We start from the raw sequence: 22,712 nt of genomic DNA, 5'->3' as shown, positions 1-22,712 counted from the left end.
TTTTAAGGATGTGATTTTGGTAAGAGGAGAAAATTTAAATGAGATCTAAAACCATTCAGGTATTCTTATTTTTGGTATAAGGACACAAAGAATAGCACTCAATGTTAGGTTGAAGTATATACATACATTTCAATGTAAGATATTAAATTTAAACATTTTAAAAGATAAACTTGTATCACCTGGTGAAAAAAAGTTATCTGTTAAAAACCTTTTAACTTGTACAAAAAAGATCTGATATTATAATTTAAACAAACTTACACAAAATATATATTTCACATGCATCGGTAGTCAAAACGGATAAAAATTAATGGTCACACTTGTATTTATATTCTACATTCACAATTCACAATATGTAAATGAAGAAGGAATGTTTTTGTCATCAGATGTCAGAACTATGATCCGAACTTTCATTATACAAAGTAAATCATATTTATATTCATAAATGACATAGGTCAACACAAGTGAAATGAAACCCAACTTTATATAATTCTATCAATTACTTATTTTCTTGAAATTAGTGTTACATTAGATCTGTATGACTTATATCTTATGTTCGAATTTGTTCTCATCAACTTCAAGTAAAATCAGAGGTCTACAAAATATCTTTTACTTAGAAAACTTAATTAAAACTTTGTCATATTTATTATCAAATTCAGTTTGACGATTGAAATGTTAATACTCATTTTTTTAACAAGAATTTGATGCATTAAACTGTCTGATAATATTAACAACATGATTTTGTACTTATTAAAAAATAAACAGAAGTATAATCAGATTTAGGGGATTAGTATCTATAATCACCTTGTTTCTCGATTCCTTTTCACAACCTATAGTGATCAGATAACGAGCCGTATCTAGGTGTCCTCTTATAGCAGCATACATTAATGGTGTGGTTTCCCTCTGTAATATTAACATATAATAAAAACAAAACTTGTGTCACAGACTAGACCATGCTGTACTATGAATGTAAATAATATGTAATCACATGAATTAGTGGAAACACTGAATACAATGACCAATCGCAGTTGTATTTATTTTGTACATATTCAACAAATAAATACCATGTTTAGATGCGAGATGTCAGAACTATGATCCAAACTGTCTTTTAAAAATGATATATTGCTTTACGAAAAGTATAAATAAAAATCGCTTTACGAAAAGTATAAATAATCTGATTGAAGACGGAGAAGACAAGTGAAATAAAATCCAATTTCATATTATTTCAATTCACTATTTCAATTTTCAACTAATATCGCAAAGAACTACATGTCAATATGCCCCTCAATCGTCTAAGATTTTGTCATTATAAATTAAACGAAATGCCAACTCAAAATAGTGAAATGCAAATCATGTGAGTTGAATTAACGTATTTTGTGGTACGAGAAACACTCTCTACCTTCTCAAATTGAATCTTCACATCAATTTCTGCGAACTTTTCGATTTGACAACACTAGATTAATTATATCTTAATACAGATATAAGCACAACTTGTTTTCATCGGCTATCAGAGATTTACAAACTACAAGTTATTTGTCGTCATCGAACTCTTTCAATGTTTTAATATTAGGAGTTTTCTGTCCGTTAAACCTGTCTGGTTTTATGGTGATCAGAATGTGATCAAAATAAGAAAATTTATATCATTATCTTGTTTCTAATTGTTGTGTTAGAACCAAGTTGGGAGAGATACAGAGGATCTATAGTGGTGTGTTTCCATATTAATTAAAATTAATCTGAACAGACATCAAAACTTGTGTAATAAATTGGCAAATGTTGTGTTATGAATATAAACATAAAGAATGGCGTTTGAATTGAGGGCTTTGTCATCATTGGTGTGTTAATATAGGGATATCACATCTATTTGTGGATTAATTGGTTGTCATCATTAGAGATATGTAAATAAGAGATATCACTATTATTGATAGAAACATATCATACCTTAACATCAACGGTTTTTGAATTTAAAGTTTCATTATGTAAAATCAACACGAGACAGATTTAAACTTATGTCATAAAGTGGACAAAGTAATGTTATACATATACATTAAGGGTGTCATAATCAGTGGTAAATTATGAATACCACCGTTATGGTTGGATGAATTGAAGGCGTCACCATTGTAGCTGTTTAAATAAGGGATATAAACATCATCATCATCATCATCATCATCATCATCATCATCATCATCATCATCATCATCATCATCATCATCATCATCATCATCATCATCATCATCATCATCATCATCATCATCATCATCATCATCATCATCATCATCATCATCATCATCATCATCATCATCATCATATCATCATCATCATCATCATCATCATCATCATCATCATCATCATCATCATCATCATCATCATCATCATCATCATCATCATCATCATCATCATCATCATCATCATCATCATCATCAACATCATCATCATCATCATCATCATCATCATCATCATCATCATCATCATCATCATCAGTCTATATGGGATAACACAATAAAAACTGAATGAATGAAAGGAGTCATCAATTGTGGAAAATTTAGGGATTTCACTATTATTGTTAGATGATTTGAAGGGGCCACCATGATTGGTTGATGAACTGAATGAGTCATCATAAGTTGTGTGAGAATAACGGATATCCCCATTATTGATGAGTGTAACAATCAAAACCAAGGAGTAAACAAAGACTCATGAAACCAAAGGACATTTAGATCGACAGTTATACATAATAAATAACTCTACTAAAAACCGGGAGTGAAATCAGGGTAAGCATTTCCTGCACCGTATACGGCCCCGTCGTGTTATTTCTTTGTTCAGTTCGGTAATGATGGAAGGTTTTTATGGCTTAGGAAGAATATCAGATATGATTTCTGACTCATTTTTTCATAATGGCCTATCAGCTCATGATGGCGACCGTAACATTTCTGAGTGATGACCTTAATTTGATTGATTCATAGCCCTGTCTTAGCAACTTTTGAGAAAGCAGTATTCCTCGTTTAACAAAATCAACGTACTTTGAGTTAGCTCTAGAGTAACATATCAATTGAGACACATATACTCCATAAGCCGGTGCCGCTGGGATGTTGCTACACAGAAATGGAAAGTTGACTATATACAGATTAAATTATCGCGTTTGTCATAAATTTTGGTATTCAACCTACAATCAGAATTCATTTGGGCCAAATTTTGGGAAAATATGTGACATCTTTACCCACTTTGTGCAATATTATTAGTAAAAAATGCATGTTGTTGCCATGGATACACCAAAAAGAAATATCTTAAACCATTCAACAACTGGGTTCAGATATATGGAAAACACTGATTACATGTACATGCATATGCACGTATATGACACAAACAGTAGGCTTAGTTTGTAAGAAAGCAAAGAAAAGGGGATCGATGGTAATATGTATGCATATTGCTATCTAGCATCAGTACTAATCTAGTGACAAATCTCATGTTGAAGGAAAACGAGCAGAAACTCCCTTAACAAACAGCGTCCTACTTTACTTTCAGGAAATTTTTATAACCATTGAGGTCCTCTTTTTTCCTCCTGCAAGTCTCTCATACTTTTGATTTTCCCATTTTATTAGGGACTTTCCGAACAAATTTTCCTTGGAGTTCAGTATTTTTGTGATTACTATTTATACTGCCCACACAATAGTCGCCTTTTTAGCCACTGTATTATCTAGATTTAGTGGCACCCTTTGCTGTCTACCCATTTCTGTTTGTTTTCTACGCTCTCTTCAAGCTCTCTCACAGCTATTAATCTATCTATCTAAGCTCTTACCACCTTGCCAAACAATCCAACTACTTTGTTTTCATGTAGATATTTTAAATATATAATTTTACTCAGACCTTCTGTTAACTACTGAATCTAACCAAACAAACGGGGAACATGTCCATTGGATCGACACAGATAATTCCCCAGCTTGCATATAACGTTATAAAGAGTTATACTAAAGAACGGTAAAAGTGACACTGCTCAAATTCGCACTTGATCTGCGTTTTATGGTATTGCGTTTCAAAAAATTTGGTGAAGGCAAAATAAAATCAGAGAACGGAAACTAATTGTTTGATGTTTTACCTACAATCACGATTTGTAGTGTAATTGATTTGTCTGTTGTGTTGTTTTGTTTTCTGATGACTAAGGTACCGGTGTATGGACAGTGGTAAAAGTTTCAGTGCTAGTATCTACACAGTTTGTGAGTTGGCGACAAAATTGCTGTTGACTGCATTTGTTACATGTATATAATACCATGTTAAAAAAAGATTTCGAAAAATTGTTTGTGCTGTTTTGAAACTTGTATATAATGGCCTTATTATAAGCTATGTGTATAGTACACCCGCAACATTTGGGCTTAATTGCTATAAAATCAATTCTCGTGTTATTTGTTGTGTACAGGCACCTACATCAGTATGACGGTAGTTGTTCCTTGAAAGTATGTAATAAATGTAAACACATGAATAGAAAGTAAGACAAAAGTAAGAACAGTCATAGGAATGCACACGATAAGCGATACATTATATTTTTTTCTATAAAATACATGAAAAATGAAATACTAGTAAATTTTATAGTCAAAATGAACCAGAATGACTAGGAATTAAGCAAACATCCGACAAAAATATGATAGAAACATTAAAATTTAATATAACAACACAAACAAGAAAAATTTCTGAGCGAGATTCGAACCCTTACTTCAAAACCATCATTTATTAGTAGTTCTGTGCTCTTCTTATTGAGCCACTGCGATCCTTATCCATACATTTCTTATTTAGGAGCTATATCGCTACAATTTTTTTAAAATTTGTTTTTTATGTAATAAGAACAAACCAAACCAATATCATTTTTTAGGGAAAAAGTAGTATAAATTAATAACAGTCATAAAAACCAATACTTTTTTTTTTGGTTTAAATGTCCTTCCGGGGGGATACCCTGTTTTTCCCACGTAAAAACAACCGAAATTCCGCATATTGAACGTTCATCCTTTATTAGGGTTAAAGTAACTATTGATCACACATATCATAATATTTGTAAATCGAGATATTGATCAAAAAGCATTTTTATTTTTTGTTTTTATAGTAAATTTTATTCTGTCGGCACTTTTTGAAATTGGTCCTTCTGTGAAAAAAAATCACGACAAATTGGCCCTACCTCTTTGGACAATCGGGATCATCGAGTTGATCTGATCGGCAGTGTAAACCTAGCTTAATATGAGTTGTAATCAAATTTTCTATCGCGGACAAGGGCTTTTGCCCGGGCTTCCGAAAAGAGGGCTCTGGGGTATGCGTACAAAAGATAAACAATGTAACAGTATACAAAACGCAACATAGAAATTGAAATGAAGTTAGATGTGGTGTAATTGCCAATTAGACAACTATTCACCAGAGTTTAAATGCATTGGATATAAGAAATCATATAAAGGCAACCGCCCAAACAGCCTTTAACACAGCGTATAGTCAACTACAAATAAACACCATGCACCTTGTGAAGAAAATCAAACGAAAAAAAACTTAAATAAACAAAATCTTCATAAAAACAAATATTACACACATGATACAATGACGACAATTGAACGTCATGCTCCTGACTCGGGCAGGTAAATGTACATATAGAAAGTGCACATGGCGGAGTTAAACATGTATGTGACCTTACATCGGATTGTTACAGTATTGTAACAGCACAACATGAGAAAAATATGTAAACTAGAGAAAGTGATGCTCTTAAGTAGCTGTATTATAACAAAGTCAATTTAGGACTTTTTCTGACATAAAATTGTGCTTGGGAGACACAATTGATGCCCCAGCAGATGCAAAGTGTTATTTCAAAATAACTATAACATTTAACCGCTTATACCCCAAAAATGACAAAGTTCAATTATCTCCCAAAAGAGCAAAAATTATTAAAAATTAAAACCCTGACCACATGTACACCTTCAATATATGTACAAACAGCCAGCAGAGTGAATACTTTGTAGGATTCAAACTATAGGAGAAGTTATCTGGATATGTTCCTTTAATGCAAGTAAAGGAGTAAGTTCGGTAATGGTCCTATTTAGCCCCGATTTTAAAATTCAATGTCGCAAGATAAAAGAAGTTGACTTAAAGACAGTAAGTTATATAGAACTATTTCTGTCAAAGTTTTATTCTAAAGCTTTAAATCTTTACATCCCAATTAGGTCAAAATAAGGGATTTTGGCGAAATTTAACAAAATTGACCGATTTTCAGCCAAATTTAGGACCAAGAAACATAGAGCGCAGGCGTCGACAAATTAAATATGCAAGTATGACATGTAAAATGTCATAACACACATTATTTTCAAAGATCTTTATTTGTCGACGTATATGCTCTATGTTTCCTGTTCCACTAATCAATGAAAATTTAGCCATTTTCAATTCCCCTCTATTATGGTCTGGGTTCATGTGGTTTGAGGGTAAAAAGCAGTATTTTGAGGGGAAGTGCTGTCCAACTTTTTTATGAAGCTGGACTTCTTGAATTTTGCCTTGAAAGTTATTTATCATGTTTGCAATGAACAGAAAGACATCTATGCATAAACTTAAGGGGCTTATTAGTTTTGCATCCAAAAGTGTAGGATTATTTTGTTAATAACTATTTGGTAGCAATTTATCATAATTGAAATTAAATTGAAAAAAGAAAACAAATACAGTCACAATAATTCATTCACAGAAATGAAGTTTTACAAACTCAAAATATAAGTTGTCTTTATTTTAGTATCAGATTTTTCATATCAATTCATCTATTGCATTTGACTATTGACCAAATTTGTTGTATGATGCCTTACTGATTTAGTCATTTAAAACACACCTAGAATGATTTTGCAGAATGCAGGATAATGCATGAAGGCACAAAGAAAAACCCTCCATTCCCTCACTCCACATTATTAGAAATTTTTATCAGTCTGTGATCTATAAGAATAAAGGCAAACATGAATTTACAATCACATTATTCAAATATGAATTAAACAAACAATTGCATATATCCCAAATAAAATTATGAGCTCACTTCTAAATAGTTTATAGTTTCTCTAATTCACCAATATGCAGACTGACATTTCATAACATATTTTTCAGGAAAGATACATGCAGGAATTGGAGCCACACATTTTAACAATTTCCTTAATGGATTGAATGTACTTTCTGTGAATTCATCAACCATATATAAATATAAATGAGAATGAAACTGGAAAGAAAATATTTGCAGTTGCAAAAGAATCCTGTAAATTAATTAAGGAGAAGAAACAGTTTTAAACATGGTTAATATACTGAGTAGTTGGAAGATAATTAAATATTTTAATTTTCCAAAGTAGATATAAAGTATAATGAGGACCATAATTATATTCATATTTGCCCTAGCAGTCATTAAAATGAATTAACAGATCTTGGTAATAACTTTTCAAGTTAAGGTTCAAGTTTTCAAATTAATTTTGAGGTAAAGTAGTGATATACATCCTTAAAGACCTTCAAGTATAGATCATGACAGAATTTGTTTCAACACAAATATTGAACTAGAATTATTTACATTTGTATTTATTAAATGAAATCTATATTTATGGATAATTTCAACAAATTTAATGAAACCAAATTGGTTTTGAAAGCCTTTTATTATTATTATTATAAGTTTAATTGTTAACAGCCTGAGTTTCCAGTTAATTTAAATGTAATATGTCTTAGGTATAGTATTTGAACACTGCATGTTCTTTCATTTTACATTTGGTACTACTTTTTTCATTAGGTTGAGGCCAGTTTTGTTGCAGAATGGCATATTTTTGGTACTGGTTGGACCTATGAAAGTAATACAGGTAAATTTAAAGAATTTAGGCTTTAACTTTATTAATAGAAAAGATATTCCCAAATATCAAGGTCAAAGTTGACATTGTAGATTCTATACACCCTTGTGAAATCTGTAGAAACAACAGTCTTCTATGGTGAGAGAATGCCATACTTTGCAATGCTCTTGTCAGTTCACGAAAACTGATGTAAACAGATGACTCTCAGAGTCTCAGTTATTAACTCAGCTTCCAGGTAAAAGAAGGTCACAGTGATTCACATTTTACACTATTGATTTGTACTTTTTTTATTATTATTTTTAAAATATAGATTTAATTATCATGACTGCCACTGGTTCCTATGTGCAACAATAAAGATAACTATCTGATATCACAAACTTGGTCACTTGGTGAATATGTAACTGTATACCAAAAAGAACAGTTCAACTGTACTGATTTAAGGTAAATGGTCAAGGTCACATCTATAAAATATATACCTTGAATTTGCATTTGTATTGGACACTGTAATGCTCCCTATATTGTCACTTATATTTCATTCCAAATTTTCATTGAATTTGACAGTTGTAGGTAATTAATCCTACATTTTATTGCAGTAAAAACATTTCTGTGTCATAAACATATGTCTTGGGTATTTCAAAACACCATCATTTTTTATTTGGGATTTCTATAGAAAACTTTGTAATCTTGAGGTTACATGGTGACTAAACCTTGTACACAAATAAAATAAGGGGAGATATTTGATTGGTTTACTTCCAATGATGGTTATTTTCTTATATGCTATGAAATGTCATGTGAATTTTTTTCTATAGTACTGGACAGGATAAAACTTTACTCATGCCAAGTATTTCTTTATTGAAAACAAAGATAAATTCTGCACATTTTTTTGAAAAGTGCAAATTTAACAAAGACTAATAGGGGGAAATCAATGGTGGTATTACACCTAATTTGGGAAGCTGTACATGCACCTTTGACCTTGTGAGTAATCTCATGTGTTAAAATTTCTTGCTATTTAAGTGAAATATTACAAAAAATGAAATATTCGGAGTGGATCGAGTCTCCAAAACACATTTTATGAGAACATTGTCTTGAAATAGGACTCTACCATGAATATTCAGTTGATAGTCTTTTTTTTTGGGGGGGGGGGGGTGGGGGGGGGCTTTTTCTCCTTATTTCTTATATTCTGCTATGATAGAACATTATCCTGGGAGATAATTAAATAAATATATAGTTATAAGTACATGAAATTATTTTTAATGCTGTAACGACAAATTATTCACTAAAAGAGAAGCCTTTTATGTCGCTGTCTGGAACGCGGCGTAAATTTAATTTTTACTTATTGAAACCTCCTTGGAGACGGTAAACTTTTATATGGATTGTTCATTCTGCTAAAATGCTTCAATTACTCATTTCTTATAACATTTCTACCATAAATGAGTGAAAGTTACCCCATTATTTTTATTTATTGGCCTGAAAAGTTGAAATTTGAGGAAGTAAGAGGTATAAATTGACCAAAAGGGACCTGATAAAGAAGACAAAGAGGTCCATTAGTGGTATTTATCTTCCTAAAATCATCTTGTGTATCATATTTAACTGTTTGTAGGCAGATAAGATAGATATTGGATCATTTATTGGTCCACACTTTATTCTATCTTGATGCGGCTTGGTTTGGATTTGTCGAAGAAATTTTGCTCGAATCGCTGTAGATGTCGTCTTTCATTATACTAGATTTTTCTCAAATTATTGAACTGATTATGTCAAAACTTGACAGAAATGCTTGAAATAACCAGTATAACGAAGGAAAAAAGTTACATTCAGTTTATTGAACAATAATGTCTTCTTTATCAGTGGTGCGGGAAATACATGTAAGGGTTTCACCAGCAGTGGTGAGTGTAAATAAATGGTTTTAACATCTGTGGTGCGTAAATTTAGGGTTAAACAATCAGTGATGGGTGAATTTTTGGTATGTTCATTAGTGGTGTGTAAATTCTTGGTGTAACATAATTGGTGTGTGAATTTATTGTGTCATTATCAGTGTTATGTGAATTTACGGTTTCATAATCATTAAGTATGTGAATTTAAACGGATATTATAACATTGTATAATTAATGGTGTGAGAAGTTGAAGGGCTGCATCATGAAAGGTATGTGAATTAAAAGCGTGTCACAATCAGTAATATGTAAATTAAAAGGGTTTCACTATCAGTGGTATGGTAATTTAAAGGGTTTCAGCATCAGTGGTGTGTAAATATAAAGCGTGTCACTATTTGTATTTTTTAAATTTTAAGGGTTTTACCATCAGTGGTGTATGAATTTAAAGACTTTCACCATCAGTGGTGTGTAAATATTAAGGGTAACACCATCATTCGCGTATGAATTTAAGGTGTCACCATTGCAAGTAGATGAATTTAAAGGATTCCACCAACAGTGATGTGTATATTTAAAGGGTTTCATCATCAGTGGTTTGTAAATTTAGGGTGTGATTTTCAGTGGTTTGTAAATTTAGGGTGTGATTTTAAGTGGTTTGTAAATTTATGGTTTCATCATCATAAGTGTGTGAATTTAATGGGTATTATAATTAGTGAAGTTGAAAGGTTTCATCATTAGTGATATGTGAATTTAAAGGGTTTCATCATTAGTGGTATGTGAATTTAAAGGGTTTCATCATTAGTGGTATGTAAATTTAAAGCTTGTCACCATCAGTAATTTTTAAATTTAAAGAGTTTCATCACCAGTGGTGTGTTAAATAATGAGTTCACCATTAGTGGTGTGTGAGTTTATAATGAAACCATCACACTAGCGTGTAAATTTAGGGCGTCATTATCAATGATTCGAGATCTTAGGATGTCGCCATATGAAGGTGAAAATTTAGGATTTTAGGGTCCTGTTAATTATATATTCTACATAAACAACAAATAAATGTAATCATGATCAACCCGATAATGTAAAAAAAATCAAGGATGCAATAGGACAAGCTAAGACAAGTGAAATGGAATCTCACTTTATTACTTGTTATCCATAAAGGATGTTTTACATTAGATCTGTGTCATTCTTATTATCATAACTAACGTGTTCTTATCAAATTTAGGTAAAATCAGATGTTTACAAAATATTTAAAAACTATATAAAATGACCAGTCACACTTGCATTCAAATTTAACATATAAAAAAAGTTTTGTTGTGATTTTCAGCACTATTATCATAACGTTCATATCTAATAAAAAACAAAAAAAAAAACCAACAAGACAAGTGAATTAAAACACCACTTTTTCTACAACTATCACTTATTTGTAAACATTTAAAGATGTTGAACATTATATCTTTATAATTAATATCATCTGTTTAATCTTGTTCTAATCAACTCAAGGTTACATCAGAGGTTTGCAAAATGATATGTTTTTAGAAAACTATATTAAACTGACAGTTTGTCTATTATTTCATTCAGTTTGACGATTGAAATGTAAACAATATTTATTTAAATGTTAACAGTATGTGTTGTCTATTAAACTTGTCTAATTAACATAATTAAATGCATTTATGTTGATTCAATATATAGATAAGTAGAATCAGACTGAGTAAACTGTATTTATAATCACCTTGGTTGATCTGACTTCTTTATCACAGCCGACTCTTATAAGATGACGGAGGATCTCCAGGTGTCCTTTCTGTGCTGCATTCAACAACGGTGTCATTCCTTCCTATAATATTAACATAATACAGACATCAAAACTTGTGTAATAAACTGGACAGTATTATGTTATAAATATATATATAAATAAAAGATATATTGCATAAATCAGTATTCAAATTTTAAAAAAAATGACCAGAGCTACATGGATTTATATTCTAATAAACAATAAATAAACAGCATATATTGTTTTTAGATGTTATAACTATTATCCGAACTGTCATCTAAAAAACAATATTATTGTTTATAAAAAGTATAAAAGATCTACATTACTGAATGAAAAAGGACAAGACAAATGAAATAAAATACTTCTTTACATAACTCTGTCAATTATTTGTTAACACTAAACGATGTTGAAAATAAGATTTGAAACTACGATATCATCTGACCAAACCTGTTCTAAGCAGTTGGTGGTAAAATAGGAGGTTTACAAATATTTTTGTTTTTGATAAAAAACGCAATTGAACATGTTAAATCTTTATTAATATCATGTGTATTACCTGATTCCTTTTGAAGATTGAAATGCTAACACTATCTATTTTCATTCGAACGAGTATGTGTTGTCTACTTAAAAGGTAAAATCACAAAAATACTGAACTTAGAGGAAAATCTAATCGGAAAGTCCATAAGCACATGGCAAAATCAACTAACAAAACTCGGTGGATTTAACCTGGTTTTATAGCGTTACCCCTCTCACTTTCAGTCTCATCAAATTCCGTTATTTTAACAATGATGCGTGAACTGAATAGACATATTAAATAAAATAGTCAAAATATGGGTACAGCAGTCATCATCGTGTAACAATTTTAAAAGGAAAAATTTAACAGAACACTAAAACATGATGATCGGATTCCTTCACCCTCCAGTTGAATTAATCAATGACTCCAACATCAGTATAGTGTATATTTAATGTATCATGTGAGCTTTGATTCAATTAATCATCATTAGTGGTGTTAATATTCAAAATGTTGTCATCACTAGTGCATGAAATTAAGGGCGTCATCTTTGTGATTTGCAAATATAGGCTGGTCTCATGGGTGATGTTTTAATTGAAAATGTATTCATCAATGGTGTGCGCAGTAAGGTGTCACAATCAGCGGTTTTCAATTCACCAATGTGACCATCAGTGGTGTGCGAATTTACCGTACCACTCTCAATGATGTTACCACCAGTGGTTTGCAGAAGCACCATGTCATCATGAATGATGTGACCGATCAATGTAAATAGTTATCAGGATTATAATTAAGTACGCCGTTTTGCAATTTGCCATGCCATCATGAATGATGTGACCGATCAATGGCGTGATCATCAGTGTTTTGCGAATTTATTACGTCATAGTCAATGTTTTGCCCTCAAGCGGTTTTCGAATTTCCCTATCATCATCCATGTTGTGTTTTACAATTTTACCGTATCAGCATCAATCAGTGGTTTACCATGACATCATCAATGATGTGTCCATAAATGGTTTGCACATTTACTGTGTCATCTTCATGATGTGACCATCAGTGGTTTGTGAATTTACCATGTAATCTTCACATTTATTTGTATTTAGGAAGTCATTATTATGATTTAAGGTTGTCATCATCATAATTGCATGAATTCAGGACGTCGTCATAGTTACTTCGCGATTTTATGATGTAACTCTTAATCATGTTGATACGATTGTTATGTGAATTATTGAATCCTGATTATCTAAGGTTTCTGATTATTAGAGGTCGCCATCAGTGGTGTTTTAATTGAGGTTGTAACCATCATTTGAGTGTTATTTGGAACAGTTTAACCAGTGGTGTGTGAATTTTTTAGGGGTGTCGCTATCAGTGATGTGGTTGATTAAGGGGATAACGAACTATATAAAGGTGTCCACTGTTGGCAGCACAGACATACACACTTGTGATATAAATTGGCCAATTTTGTATATTAATATAAATGATATAATCGTTGTGTTAAAATTTTAATGTTGTAAAATTATAAATTGTACAGATTTTTGTTCAAGCTTTGTACAATTTTATGGTTGACCTTTATAGAATAACCGTTTCACAAATGATATCGGATATGTTACTTACGTCGTAACTACAATTCCATTCCCTTTTATGAATGTGACCTACCGAATGACACTATTTACCGGATTTGTTATCATATAAGCAACACGACGGGTACCACATCCGAAGTAAAATTTGCTTACCCTTCCGGAGCACCTGAGATCACCCTAGTTTTTCGTGGGGTTCGTGTTGCTTATTCTTTAGTTTTCTATGTTGTGTCAGTTTGTCTTTTTCAGTTTTAGCCATAGCGTTACCAGTTTCTTTTCAATTTATGAGTTTGACTGTCCCTATGGTATTTTTCGTCCCTCTTTTATCAATGTTTTATGCACCTCTTAACGCAAATGGATTATTCAATCACACAGTCCTTTGTTTCGCATATCTCTATCATATTTGCTTCTTTACATGAGACAATCTGATATTGAACATTGACCTGATTGATACAAAACAAAAACATTACTTGACTATATTCATTCTTATTTGAGTTTTGATTTAAGGTATCACCATCAGTGTTATAATCAGTGCATCAAAAAACAGGATGTTCATCAAGGGGTTATGCATTGTAAGGCAACATCGTGAGTGGTTTTTGAATTCAACGTTTCATTATCAGTAATGTGTGAATTTGGGATATCATCATTACTGGTGGATGAATTGAATGTGTCATCATCAGTTGTGTAAATATTAAGGGTCAACATTGGTGTTGTGTGATTTTTTTTGCTTCATTTTCAATGGTTTGTGATTAGAAGTGGTTCATTATCAGTGGTGTAAGTATTAAGGTTTTTTTTCCATAATTAGTATGTGAAAATATTGAATGTCTTTATAACTTGTGTTAAACATATAGGGTGACATTGTGTAAAGTTAAGGTATCAACATCAGTGGTGTGTAGTATTTGATTGAATCATCAGTGGTTAAGTGTTTATGGTGACATATTCAGTGGCGATTGATTTAAGAGCGTTATATCTTAAGAGTGTTAACATAATTGTGCCTACATTTTGGTTGTTGTCGTCAGTGGTGTGTGAAAATAGGATGTTACCTTTAGTGTTGAATGGATTAAGAGTGTCATTTTGATGATTTGCAACTACTTTAAAGGAACTAAAGAAGTCTCGATCACCAGAGGAGGATGAAGGCTTTTTCAAAATGCCTGGGGTTCCAAACATTGATCGTCCCCCTGAACCCGACCCCATCTGAATCCACCACTTATTACACAATAAATCACGTAGGCTACAAACGAAGAAGAAGGATTGAGATGTTTAAGGTGTTTTAGTAATGCATTTATGAATGAATCGTTGATTGAGTCAAAACCAGTGGTAAATATTTATGTGTAAGTGCAGTCAATTCGGGAAAACATTTTCAATTGAGTGATGTGTTTAGCAATGATGATGCCTTGAGTCTGGATTAGGGGTTAAGGGAATGACAATTCAACTAAAAAAATTGGGTTTTTTTCTCCATAAAATCATATTCTGATTCTAAAATTGATGAAAACATATTCTGTTTAATGAGGGAAAAACATATTTCTGAATCCAGATTTTCCCCATACCTTTGAGTGTTAATTTTTTAACAAAACTATTTGATTGATAGCTTTGGCAAACCAAATAAAATTGTTATTGCTATTTGCGAAAAAAATTAGTCTGTGTCGAACATAAAACCATAACCCCTCAACGCATGTAGTTAAATGGTCGGTCCGTTTTTTTATGTAACAAACCAATTAATAAATCAAGTTTAGACAAATAATTCGATAAAATAAAACTACATTTTATATTAAATAATTGTTATAAATACTAATTTTATTCAAAAAACGTTTCTTCTTTAAATATGCATGGTAAAATGCATGTTCTAAATACATTTGTACCTTCTTTTGTGAACACTGAACCACACAAGTTCTACATTGATTATCGACTGCATGTAGAGAAAACATGATTTTAACTACATGTTAACATTGAGTTCTATCAATGGGAACGTAATTTGTTTAGTTTACGTGTGAATAACACTAACACAACACCGAGTTGAGGTCAATGAGAACATTCAGGAGTTAATTAATAGAGCTTCGCCATCAGTTGTGTGTTTATTCATACAGCTTCCCCATAAGTTGTGTGTAATTTCATAGGGTCTCTCAATCAGTGGTGTATTAGTTTATGTAGGTTTAGTATAAATGATGTGTGAAGTTATATACCCTTATTATCATTTGTGTATTCGTTAACATTTTGTAAGAATGTCATTTATGTCCAGAAATAAGTAAACAAAAATTCTTCAATAGCAATATATAAACACTTTATTGGAAAAACTCAATGTGTGTCTTACTTCATCTACAATAATTAAAGTGTGTTACTCATTCTTGAGAAGTCAAAGAACTTTAATGTTCCTGTCATAAACAATATACCTAATGGAATTAAATAGTCTTGTAGATTTTTATTCATCAATGTCACAGTAATAATAACAACTTGCAGTGAACTATTTTAATTTATTCTAAGAATTTTATTATGTATTTATTCAAAACATTTTTTTTTTCTAATAAAGTTTAAGGATACCATTTTTATCGCAAGTTAACACTACTACACAATACTAGAATTGCGCAACAAAACTGGGAACAACATTCTTCCGAAATACACATCTTTCTCGAGATTAATCTTCGCTGAATTCTTAAATTTTCGTTGGATACCAATTTTCTTAGGTTTCGCGGGTACATGTCAACAACAAATGCAAATGTCCGACAAATGACTTATTTTTGGTACATGTATGCAATGCATGAAAATAAACTCGTCATAGATACCAGGATTATATTATGGTACTTTAAGCCAGACGCGCGTTTCGTCTGCAAAAAAACTCATCAGTGACGCTCAAATCATAAAACAATTAAAGGCCAAATAAAGTACGAAGTTGAATAGCATTGAGTACCACAATTCATGAAAGTTTTGCCAAATACAGCTAAGATGATATAGTTCTGTGGTAGAAAGTCCTTTAAGTAAGTATTTTTTAAAAATCAAAAGTTTTGTAAACAGTTAATTCATCGTCTTGAACATTCATGAAATACAGTCGAACTTCTTTGTGTCGAAAACTTAGATGAGTCGCAGTAATTTCTCAGTAGCGGTAAGTTCCCGTTTGATCGATGTATAATAACCTCTGATGACTTGAACTCGGTTGGTTTGAATATTCTGTTAAATCGAGAAAAAATATAGTCCCTTCGATATCAAATGACCCAGATTTCTCGAAGTTCGAAAGTAGGAATTTTCGAAAGATGCAGACATAATGATAAAAAATTCAAATCGGATGTATTCTTGTGTCACTTATCTCTTTAAAAGGAAATTAAAACTGAGTACAATCGTGTCTGTATAACTGGTTAAATGACATGTTTATTGTGAACTTTAATAATCACCTTTAATGATCGTTCAAGGTGAACGGTAGTGTTGAACGTATTTCACCTGACATAGCAAAAATAAATTTAAAATACCGAAATGAATCTTTAAAAATTCATATTCATTAATTACAATAAAAATTCAAATTCATTAATTACAATAAATAAAAGGATAAAAACAATTAGGATAAATTTATAATAATGTAATGTAAAAGCAGAGACTTGTTATGACTGTCCTTTGTGAAAATTTGTATATACTATAAAACATTTAACGCATGATTTGTATCTGAATAACCAAACAATATGGAGATTTAAATCACAATTATAAATTGCCATATAGAAAAATGGCTTTATGTTCAAAAGTATCTGTGTTGTATTTAATATTTACCAAATTCATGACGGCACAATCGACCTCGTATAAGTCGAATACTCTAGTCAGGTCCCGTTGACCTCGTCATATTGTGGTACGATTTTGTTTACCACTTGACGTTAGGCAACCGATGATCAGTAAATCAATTCTGCTGGTTATTCAGTGAAAAGTTATCATATTTTTAAATAAATGACTTCATTATACTATGGACTCATTAATTTTCGTGGATTTCAATTTTCGTAGTTTACGTTTTCCTGGACATTTGTATTCAAAGTTTTAACAATCTCTTCCGGTCATTACACAGGAAATTAACCGCTACTGGGGAATTTCTTCGACTCATTCAAGTTTTCGATACAAAGAAGTTCGACAGTATTTCATGAATATTCCAGGCGATAACAAATTGACCATAAATACAAAAGACCGGCCTTGAAATACATGTACAGATTGTCCAGGATAAAGGTCAGAAAAATTTGCCACTACAAATTGAATGTTTATTGGATAGAGACATAATTTTGTCTTGCAAAAGTCCACCTACTGAATCAAAAATATGTTAAAAGGGTTTTAGTGTACTAGAGAACATGATACATCAGATTTATTATCCCCATTCTGACCAGACATGCGTGCGTACTTGCAAAGAAGTTTCACTTCCACAAGCTTTTTTAATGTTTTTACTGCGTGTTGGAAGAAAACCAAATTACAATATTTCTGTTCACTAGTCACACTTGAAAGTGACCATCATTTATGCTGAATACATTTCTCATTTTTACAATAACATCTTTAAAGAAATGCAACGTGTAATTTTAACAGGATCTCGAATATCTCTTAAATAATTTATGTAGCAATACGTTAAAATTAAATTGATCTTTGTCAGGAGTAACCAATATGTTTGGTGAGTCCCAATTTCAAGTGTATAATAATATCTTCATAGATGCAATTTCTTTTATTTTACTCACACTATCTCTATATTCCAAATCTGCTCCCTTTTGTATACATCTTTTCAAATCTTTCAATCTTCCATTCCTAGCAGCCCTACGTAGTTTCTGTAAGCAAATCGAAACCATTACTGTCTTGAACGTATAACTGTAAGTTGCCATTTTGAAACATAGACAATGCAATTTCCCAGAGGAACTCCTATTCCGGCTAAAACTGTACCACTTTTAATATAGAGTTTCGTAAAAGTTAATAATAGCACCATACACGATTATATAAAGTATGCAATCCTGCCTCTGTTTCCGGGCACATCTTACTGTGTGCAACATTGAATGAAAGACTAATAAACAGTTAACAAAGAAATATGTCTCGCCTTTTTCATTGTATTTATGTTTTTGATATTGTAAATGTTGAAATTAAAGTACCAATACTTTAACATGTAAATAATTCACATATACAAAGTCCATGAACGATGACTGCAGGCACAGGGCTGACCAATCTCCATGAGATGTGCCAATATTTTATTCAACAGTTTTGCTGCATATCAAATATCATTGACTTATCATAAGTCGTCCCATTTAAACAAAACGTAATACAAACATTAACTTGTAAACTATATAAAAGGTTTAAAGTCAATAAACCATGAGGAGGGGCCGGGCTATATAATCTCAATAGAAATGCGACTTGCAAATGCCTATACGTTTGCATACCAAATATCATTGACTTAACATTCAACATAAACTAATCCAATCGCTATTATCATATAACCGACTTTTGACTACGGAATTTCCCTACCACATGGAAATGAGATTAGCCAATATTAATACAACTGCATACCAAGTATCATTGACTTACAACTAATATTTCACAATAAACTAAATCCAATAACAATCTTATATATTGTAGACACCTCCGCCACCGACGCCGTCGGAAAGAATTTGGCAATGCATATGTCTTGCTTTTTGAGTCCGTCAAAGAGAGGTAAAATGACAAAAATATTCATTGATCTATCTTTTAAACACTGTCGAGATTGAAATTGCAATTCAGATCAAACTTGATTACCTAGTGATGCAAACTAAAAAAAAGTGTATCCGTTCCGTCAGCTGTATATATATAGAAAGTGCTTTCACAATTGCTTATACTGTCAAATTTTATTTAATCATATTTTAAACAGTTCTGAGTATTCTTTATCGAACAGATGAATGATTAATTTAAACACAAAACAATAAGATAGTATCCTAAAACAAACAAAAATTATTTGATATTTTATGAATAGTTTAAGACTTATCTAGGTAGTTTTGAAAGCGACTTCTACATTAAACAGGGTTTAAACTATTTGACGCTTTTATTAATAAAATTAACGGTATCAATTTTCTTGCACCAGATGCGCATTTCGACAATACATGTCTTTTCAGTGATGCTCGTGTCCAAAATATTTGAAATCCAAAGCTTATATAAAAGATGAAGAGCTATAATCCAAAAGGTCCAAAAAGTATAGCCAAATCCGTGAAAGTAATCAGAGCTTTGCACGAGGGAGATACATTCCTTATTTTATAATAATTTCTATCATTTTGTAACAGCAAATTTTAATAACACAAAAAAATCCGTATTTTCATGCCAGTACCGAAGTACTGGCTACTGGGCTGGTGATACCCTCGGGGACTAATAGTCCACCAGCAGAGGCATCGACCCAGTGATAGTAATAAAATTAACGGTATCAATTTTCTTGCACCAGATGCGCATTTCGACAATACATGTCTCTTCAGTGATGCTCGTGTCCAAAATATTTGAAATCCAAAGCTTATATAAAAGATGAAGAGCTATAATCCAAAAGGTCCAAAAAGTATAGCCAAATCCGTGAAAAGAATCAGAGCTTTGCACGAGGGAGATACATTCCTTAATTTATAATAATTTCTATCATTTTGTAACAGCAAATTTTAATAACACAAAAAAATCCGTATTTTCATGCCAGTACCGAAGTACTGCCTACTGGGCTGGTGATACCCTCGGGGACTAATAGTCCACCAGCAGAGGCATCGACCCAGTGATAGTAATAAAATTAACGGTATCAATTTTCTTGCACCAGATGCGCATTTTGACAATACATGTCTCTTCAGTGATGCTCGTGGCCAAAATATTTGAAATCCAAAGCTTATATAACAGATGAATGATTGATTCAAACACAAAACAATAAGATATTATCCTTAAACAAACAATCATTATTTAATATTTCATAAATATTTTAAGACTTATCTAGATAGTTTTGAATGCGACATCTACATTAAGCGGTGTTAAGCTATTTCCGGCTTTATAATATTGATTAAAAATCGGATAACACTTTCATAGTCAATATCATGAATATGTAAATAACATATAAATATCATATTTCTGTAAATATTAAAATTGTTAGAACTGAATTCTGCACAAAAAGGCAATTAGTTCTATAGTGAAATTGTTTTAAGTACTACTATTTATATATCTATGACCTCTTTTAATGAATTTTGAATTTTCAAGTTTGCTATTTAAAAGAGGGATTACAGATACCAAAGGTACAGTCAAACTCATAAATCTAAAACAAACTGACAACGCAATGGCTAAAAATTAAAACGACAAACAGACAAACAATAGTCCACATGACACAACATAGAAAACTAAAGAATAAACAACACGAACCCCACCAAAAACTAGCTATAGGGGTTATCTAGAATGTATATCAAGTACAATGACTACCAAAATAAAATTTCTGTAATCAAGTGTTTTCCTTTAAAAAAAACATCTACAGACAACAGAAACATATATATATATATATTAATTTTGTAGTATTTCTGACAATATTATTTCACAGATTGAAATTAAATCATCTAAACCTCTAGTTTTTATGCCAAAATAACACATAGTTACATATTTCTTTTTGTGCAAAAAGACAACAGTAAGTCACATGCAAATCGTACTTTTCAAAAGGAAATTCTTACCTCATTCAAACTTTCCATGATGTCCTGAAAATAGAAAAAATTACATGCAGGAGTCATGAGATCAAGGTTAGTTAAATATTTGTAGACATATACTATGTACTTTTTATTTACTTATGTAAATCAAGATTTGGTCTGCCCTGTTAGAGGCATTGTGGTTTTTTGTGTGTTCTTAAATTACTGTCTAATATAACCTGAACCCGATTCAACTTTATATGAACTACTAACCTTGGTTAGATAGGGCATGCATTTATGTTCTTTTCACAATAAAGATAATTAGGCCACAAGGAGTTTAGTAATACGACGGTTTTTTGGGGGAATTTTTTTTCATTAAGGCGGTGCTAGATTAGAACCTGTTTTACATGGCATAACCCAAAAATAACCTGTACAACTGTTCTAATTAGGTCTCAAGATAGAGTTCAGCATTTTTATAAAAAAAAAGAAGATGTGGTATGATCACCAATGAGACAACTATCCAAAAAAGACCAAAATGACACAGACATTAACAACTATAGGTCACCGTACGGCCTTCAACAATGAGCAAAGCCCATACCGCATAGTCAGCTATAATAGGCCCCGATAAGACAATGTAAAACAATTGTTTGTTCTTTTTTAACAACCAGTCTAGATTGGGTTCTTCATTTTGTCCACGTGTAGCAATATTGACTAAAATATTAAACCCAGGCACTTGTCCGGAGCCTGTTGTTCAGAGGTTGTCGTTTGTTGAGTTTGTTCATAAGTGTTTTGTCGTTTTTCATTTTAATATAGATGAAACCATTGGTTTTCATGTTTGAGTTGTTTTACGCCAGTCATTTTTTGGGTACTTTATATCTTGTTGTTCGGTATAAGCCAAGGCTCCGCTTTGAAGGCTGCATTACCTATAATGATTTGAATTGTACATTGTATATATTCGGACGTAAATATGCAGTTGTCTCATTGGCACTCAAACTACATATTCTTTTAAACTTTTAAATTAATATTTTATATGATATATTAGCCTGATGTGTTCATATTTATACCCATCAGGCTTGTATTGTAAAACCTCGTATTTCTATTTATTAACAGGAAAATTTAAAAAAAATGAACCAAAAAAGTTTTAAAAAGCAAATAGAAAAAAATCTTACAGAAGCTTTCTTGTTATGATATGATAATTTCGAATATGCTCTGGACTAACTAAAGTTGAAATATCTACATATCTATGAATAACTGTATTTTATTTGCCTTGCATGCTAGCTATTTATAAATCACCTTGTAGGTAGAAGGAACAAAGTGTCATCCAGTCATCTATATATATTTTACATGTTTCTTAAACACAGTATCTTGCTAACAGGCGTGTGCACTTTTAAATTGCACTGACTTTACATGTACCTTTCCAATGGAATTTCCTGCAATATGAAAACTAAAATGATTATAAAACAAAACGTCGACACAGAAATATGTCTCATTTGTATGTAAGTTGGCACTAAAGGGAAATAACTACAATAAAGTGTCAACTGACGATGTAGATCGTGTATTGTTGATTATTTTTGCATTTAAATTTTTTATTGATTTATTACAATTTATAGGATAA

General features: G+C 31.5%; 1 protein-coding gene across 1 annotated transcript; it reads right to left on the bottom strand.

Annotated features, from left to right (window-relative positions):
* Positions 1-370: 370 nt before the first annotated feature.
* LOC139503143 (ankyrin repeat domain-containing protein 29-like) lies at positions 371-22,527 on the bottom strand. The gene is made up of 5 exons (XM_071292872.1): positions 22,391-22,527; positions 21,146-21,169; positions 18,197-18,283; positions 11,397-11,498; positions 371-900 (listed from the first exon to the last, which is right to left on the bottom strand). Exons 2-5 carry the CDS (start codon positions 21,161-21,163, stop codon positions 748-750), a joined length of 360 nt encoding a protein of 119 aa, XP_071148973.1. The 5' UTR covers positions 21,164-21,169; positions 22,391-22,527; the 3' UTR covers positions 371-747.
* Between the last annotated feature and the right edge of the window lie 185 nt (positions 22,528-22,712).

The sequence above is a fragment of the Mytilus edulis genome, chromosome 14, assembly GCF_963676685.1.
Source record: "Mytilus edulis chromosome 14, xbMytEdul2.2, whole genome shotgun sequence".
In the NCBI taxonomy this organism is placed as follows: domain Eukaryota; kingdom Metazoa; phylum Mollusca; class Bivalvia; order Mytilida; family Mytilidae; genus Mytilus; species Mytilus edulis.
The sequence above is the reverse complement of the archived record's forward strand: the minus strand, read 5'-3'. Positions and strand labels throughout refer to the sequence as shown.

What these genes read in the sequence shown, in the direction of transcription:
- LOC139503143 (XM_071292872.1), bottom strand. An exon ending in ATTTGGAATATAGAGATAGT is followed by an intron (nt 11,499 to 18,196) that starts GTGAGTAAAATA and finishes TTAATATTATAG; the next exon opens with GAAGGAATGACACCGTTGTT. An exon ending in AAGAAGTCAGATCAACCAAG is followed by an intron (nt 901 to 11,396) that starts GTGATTATAAAT and finishes TTAATATTACAG; the next exon opens with AGGGAAACCACACCATTAAT.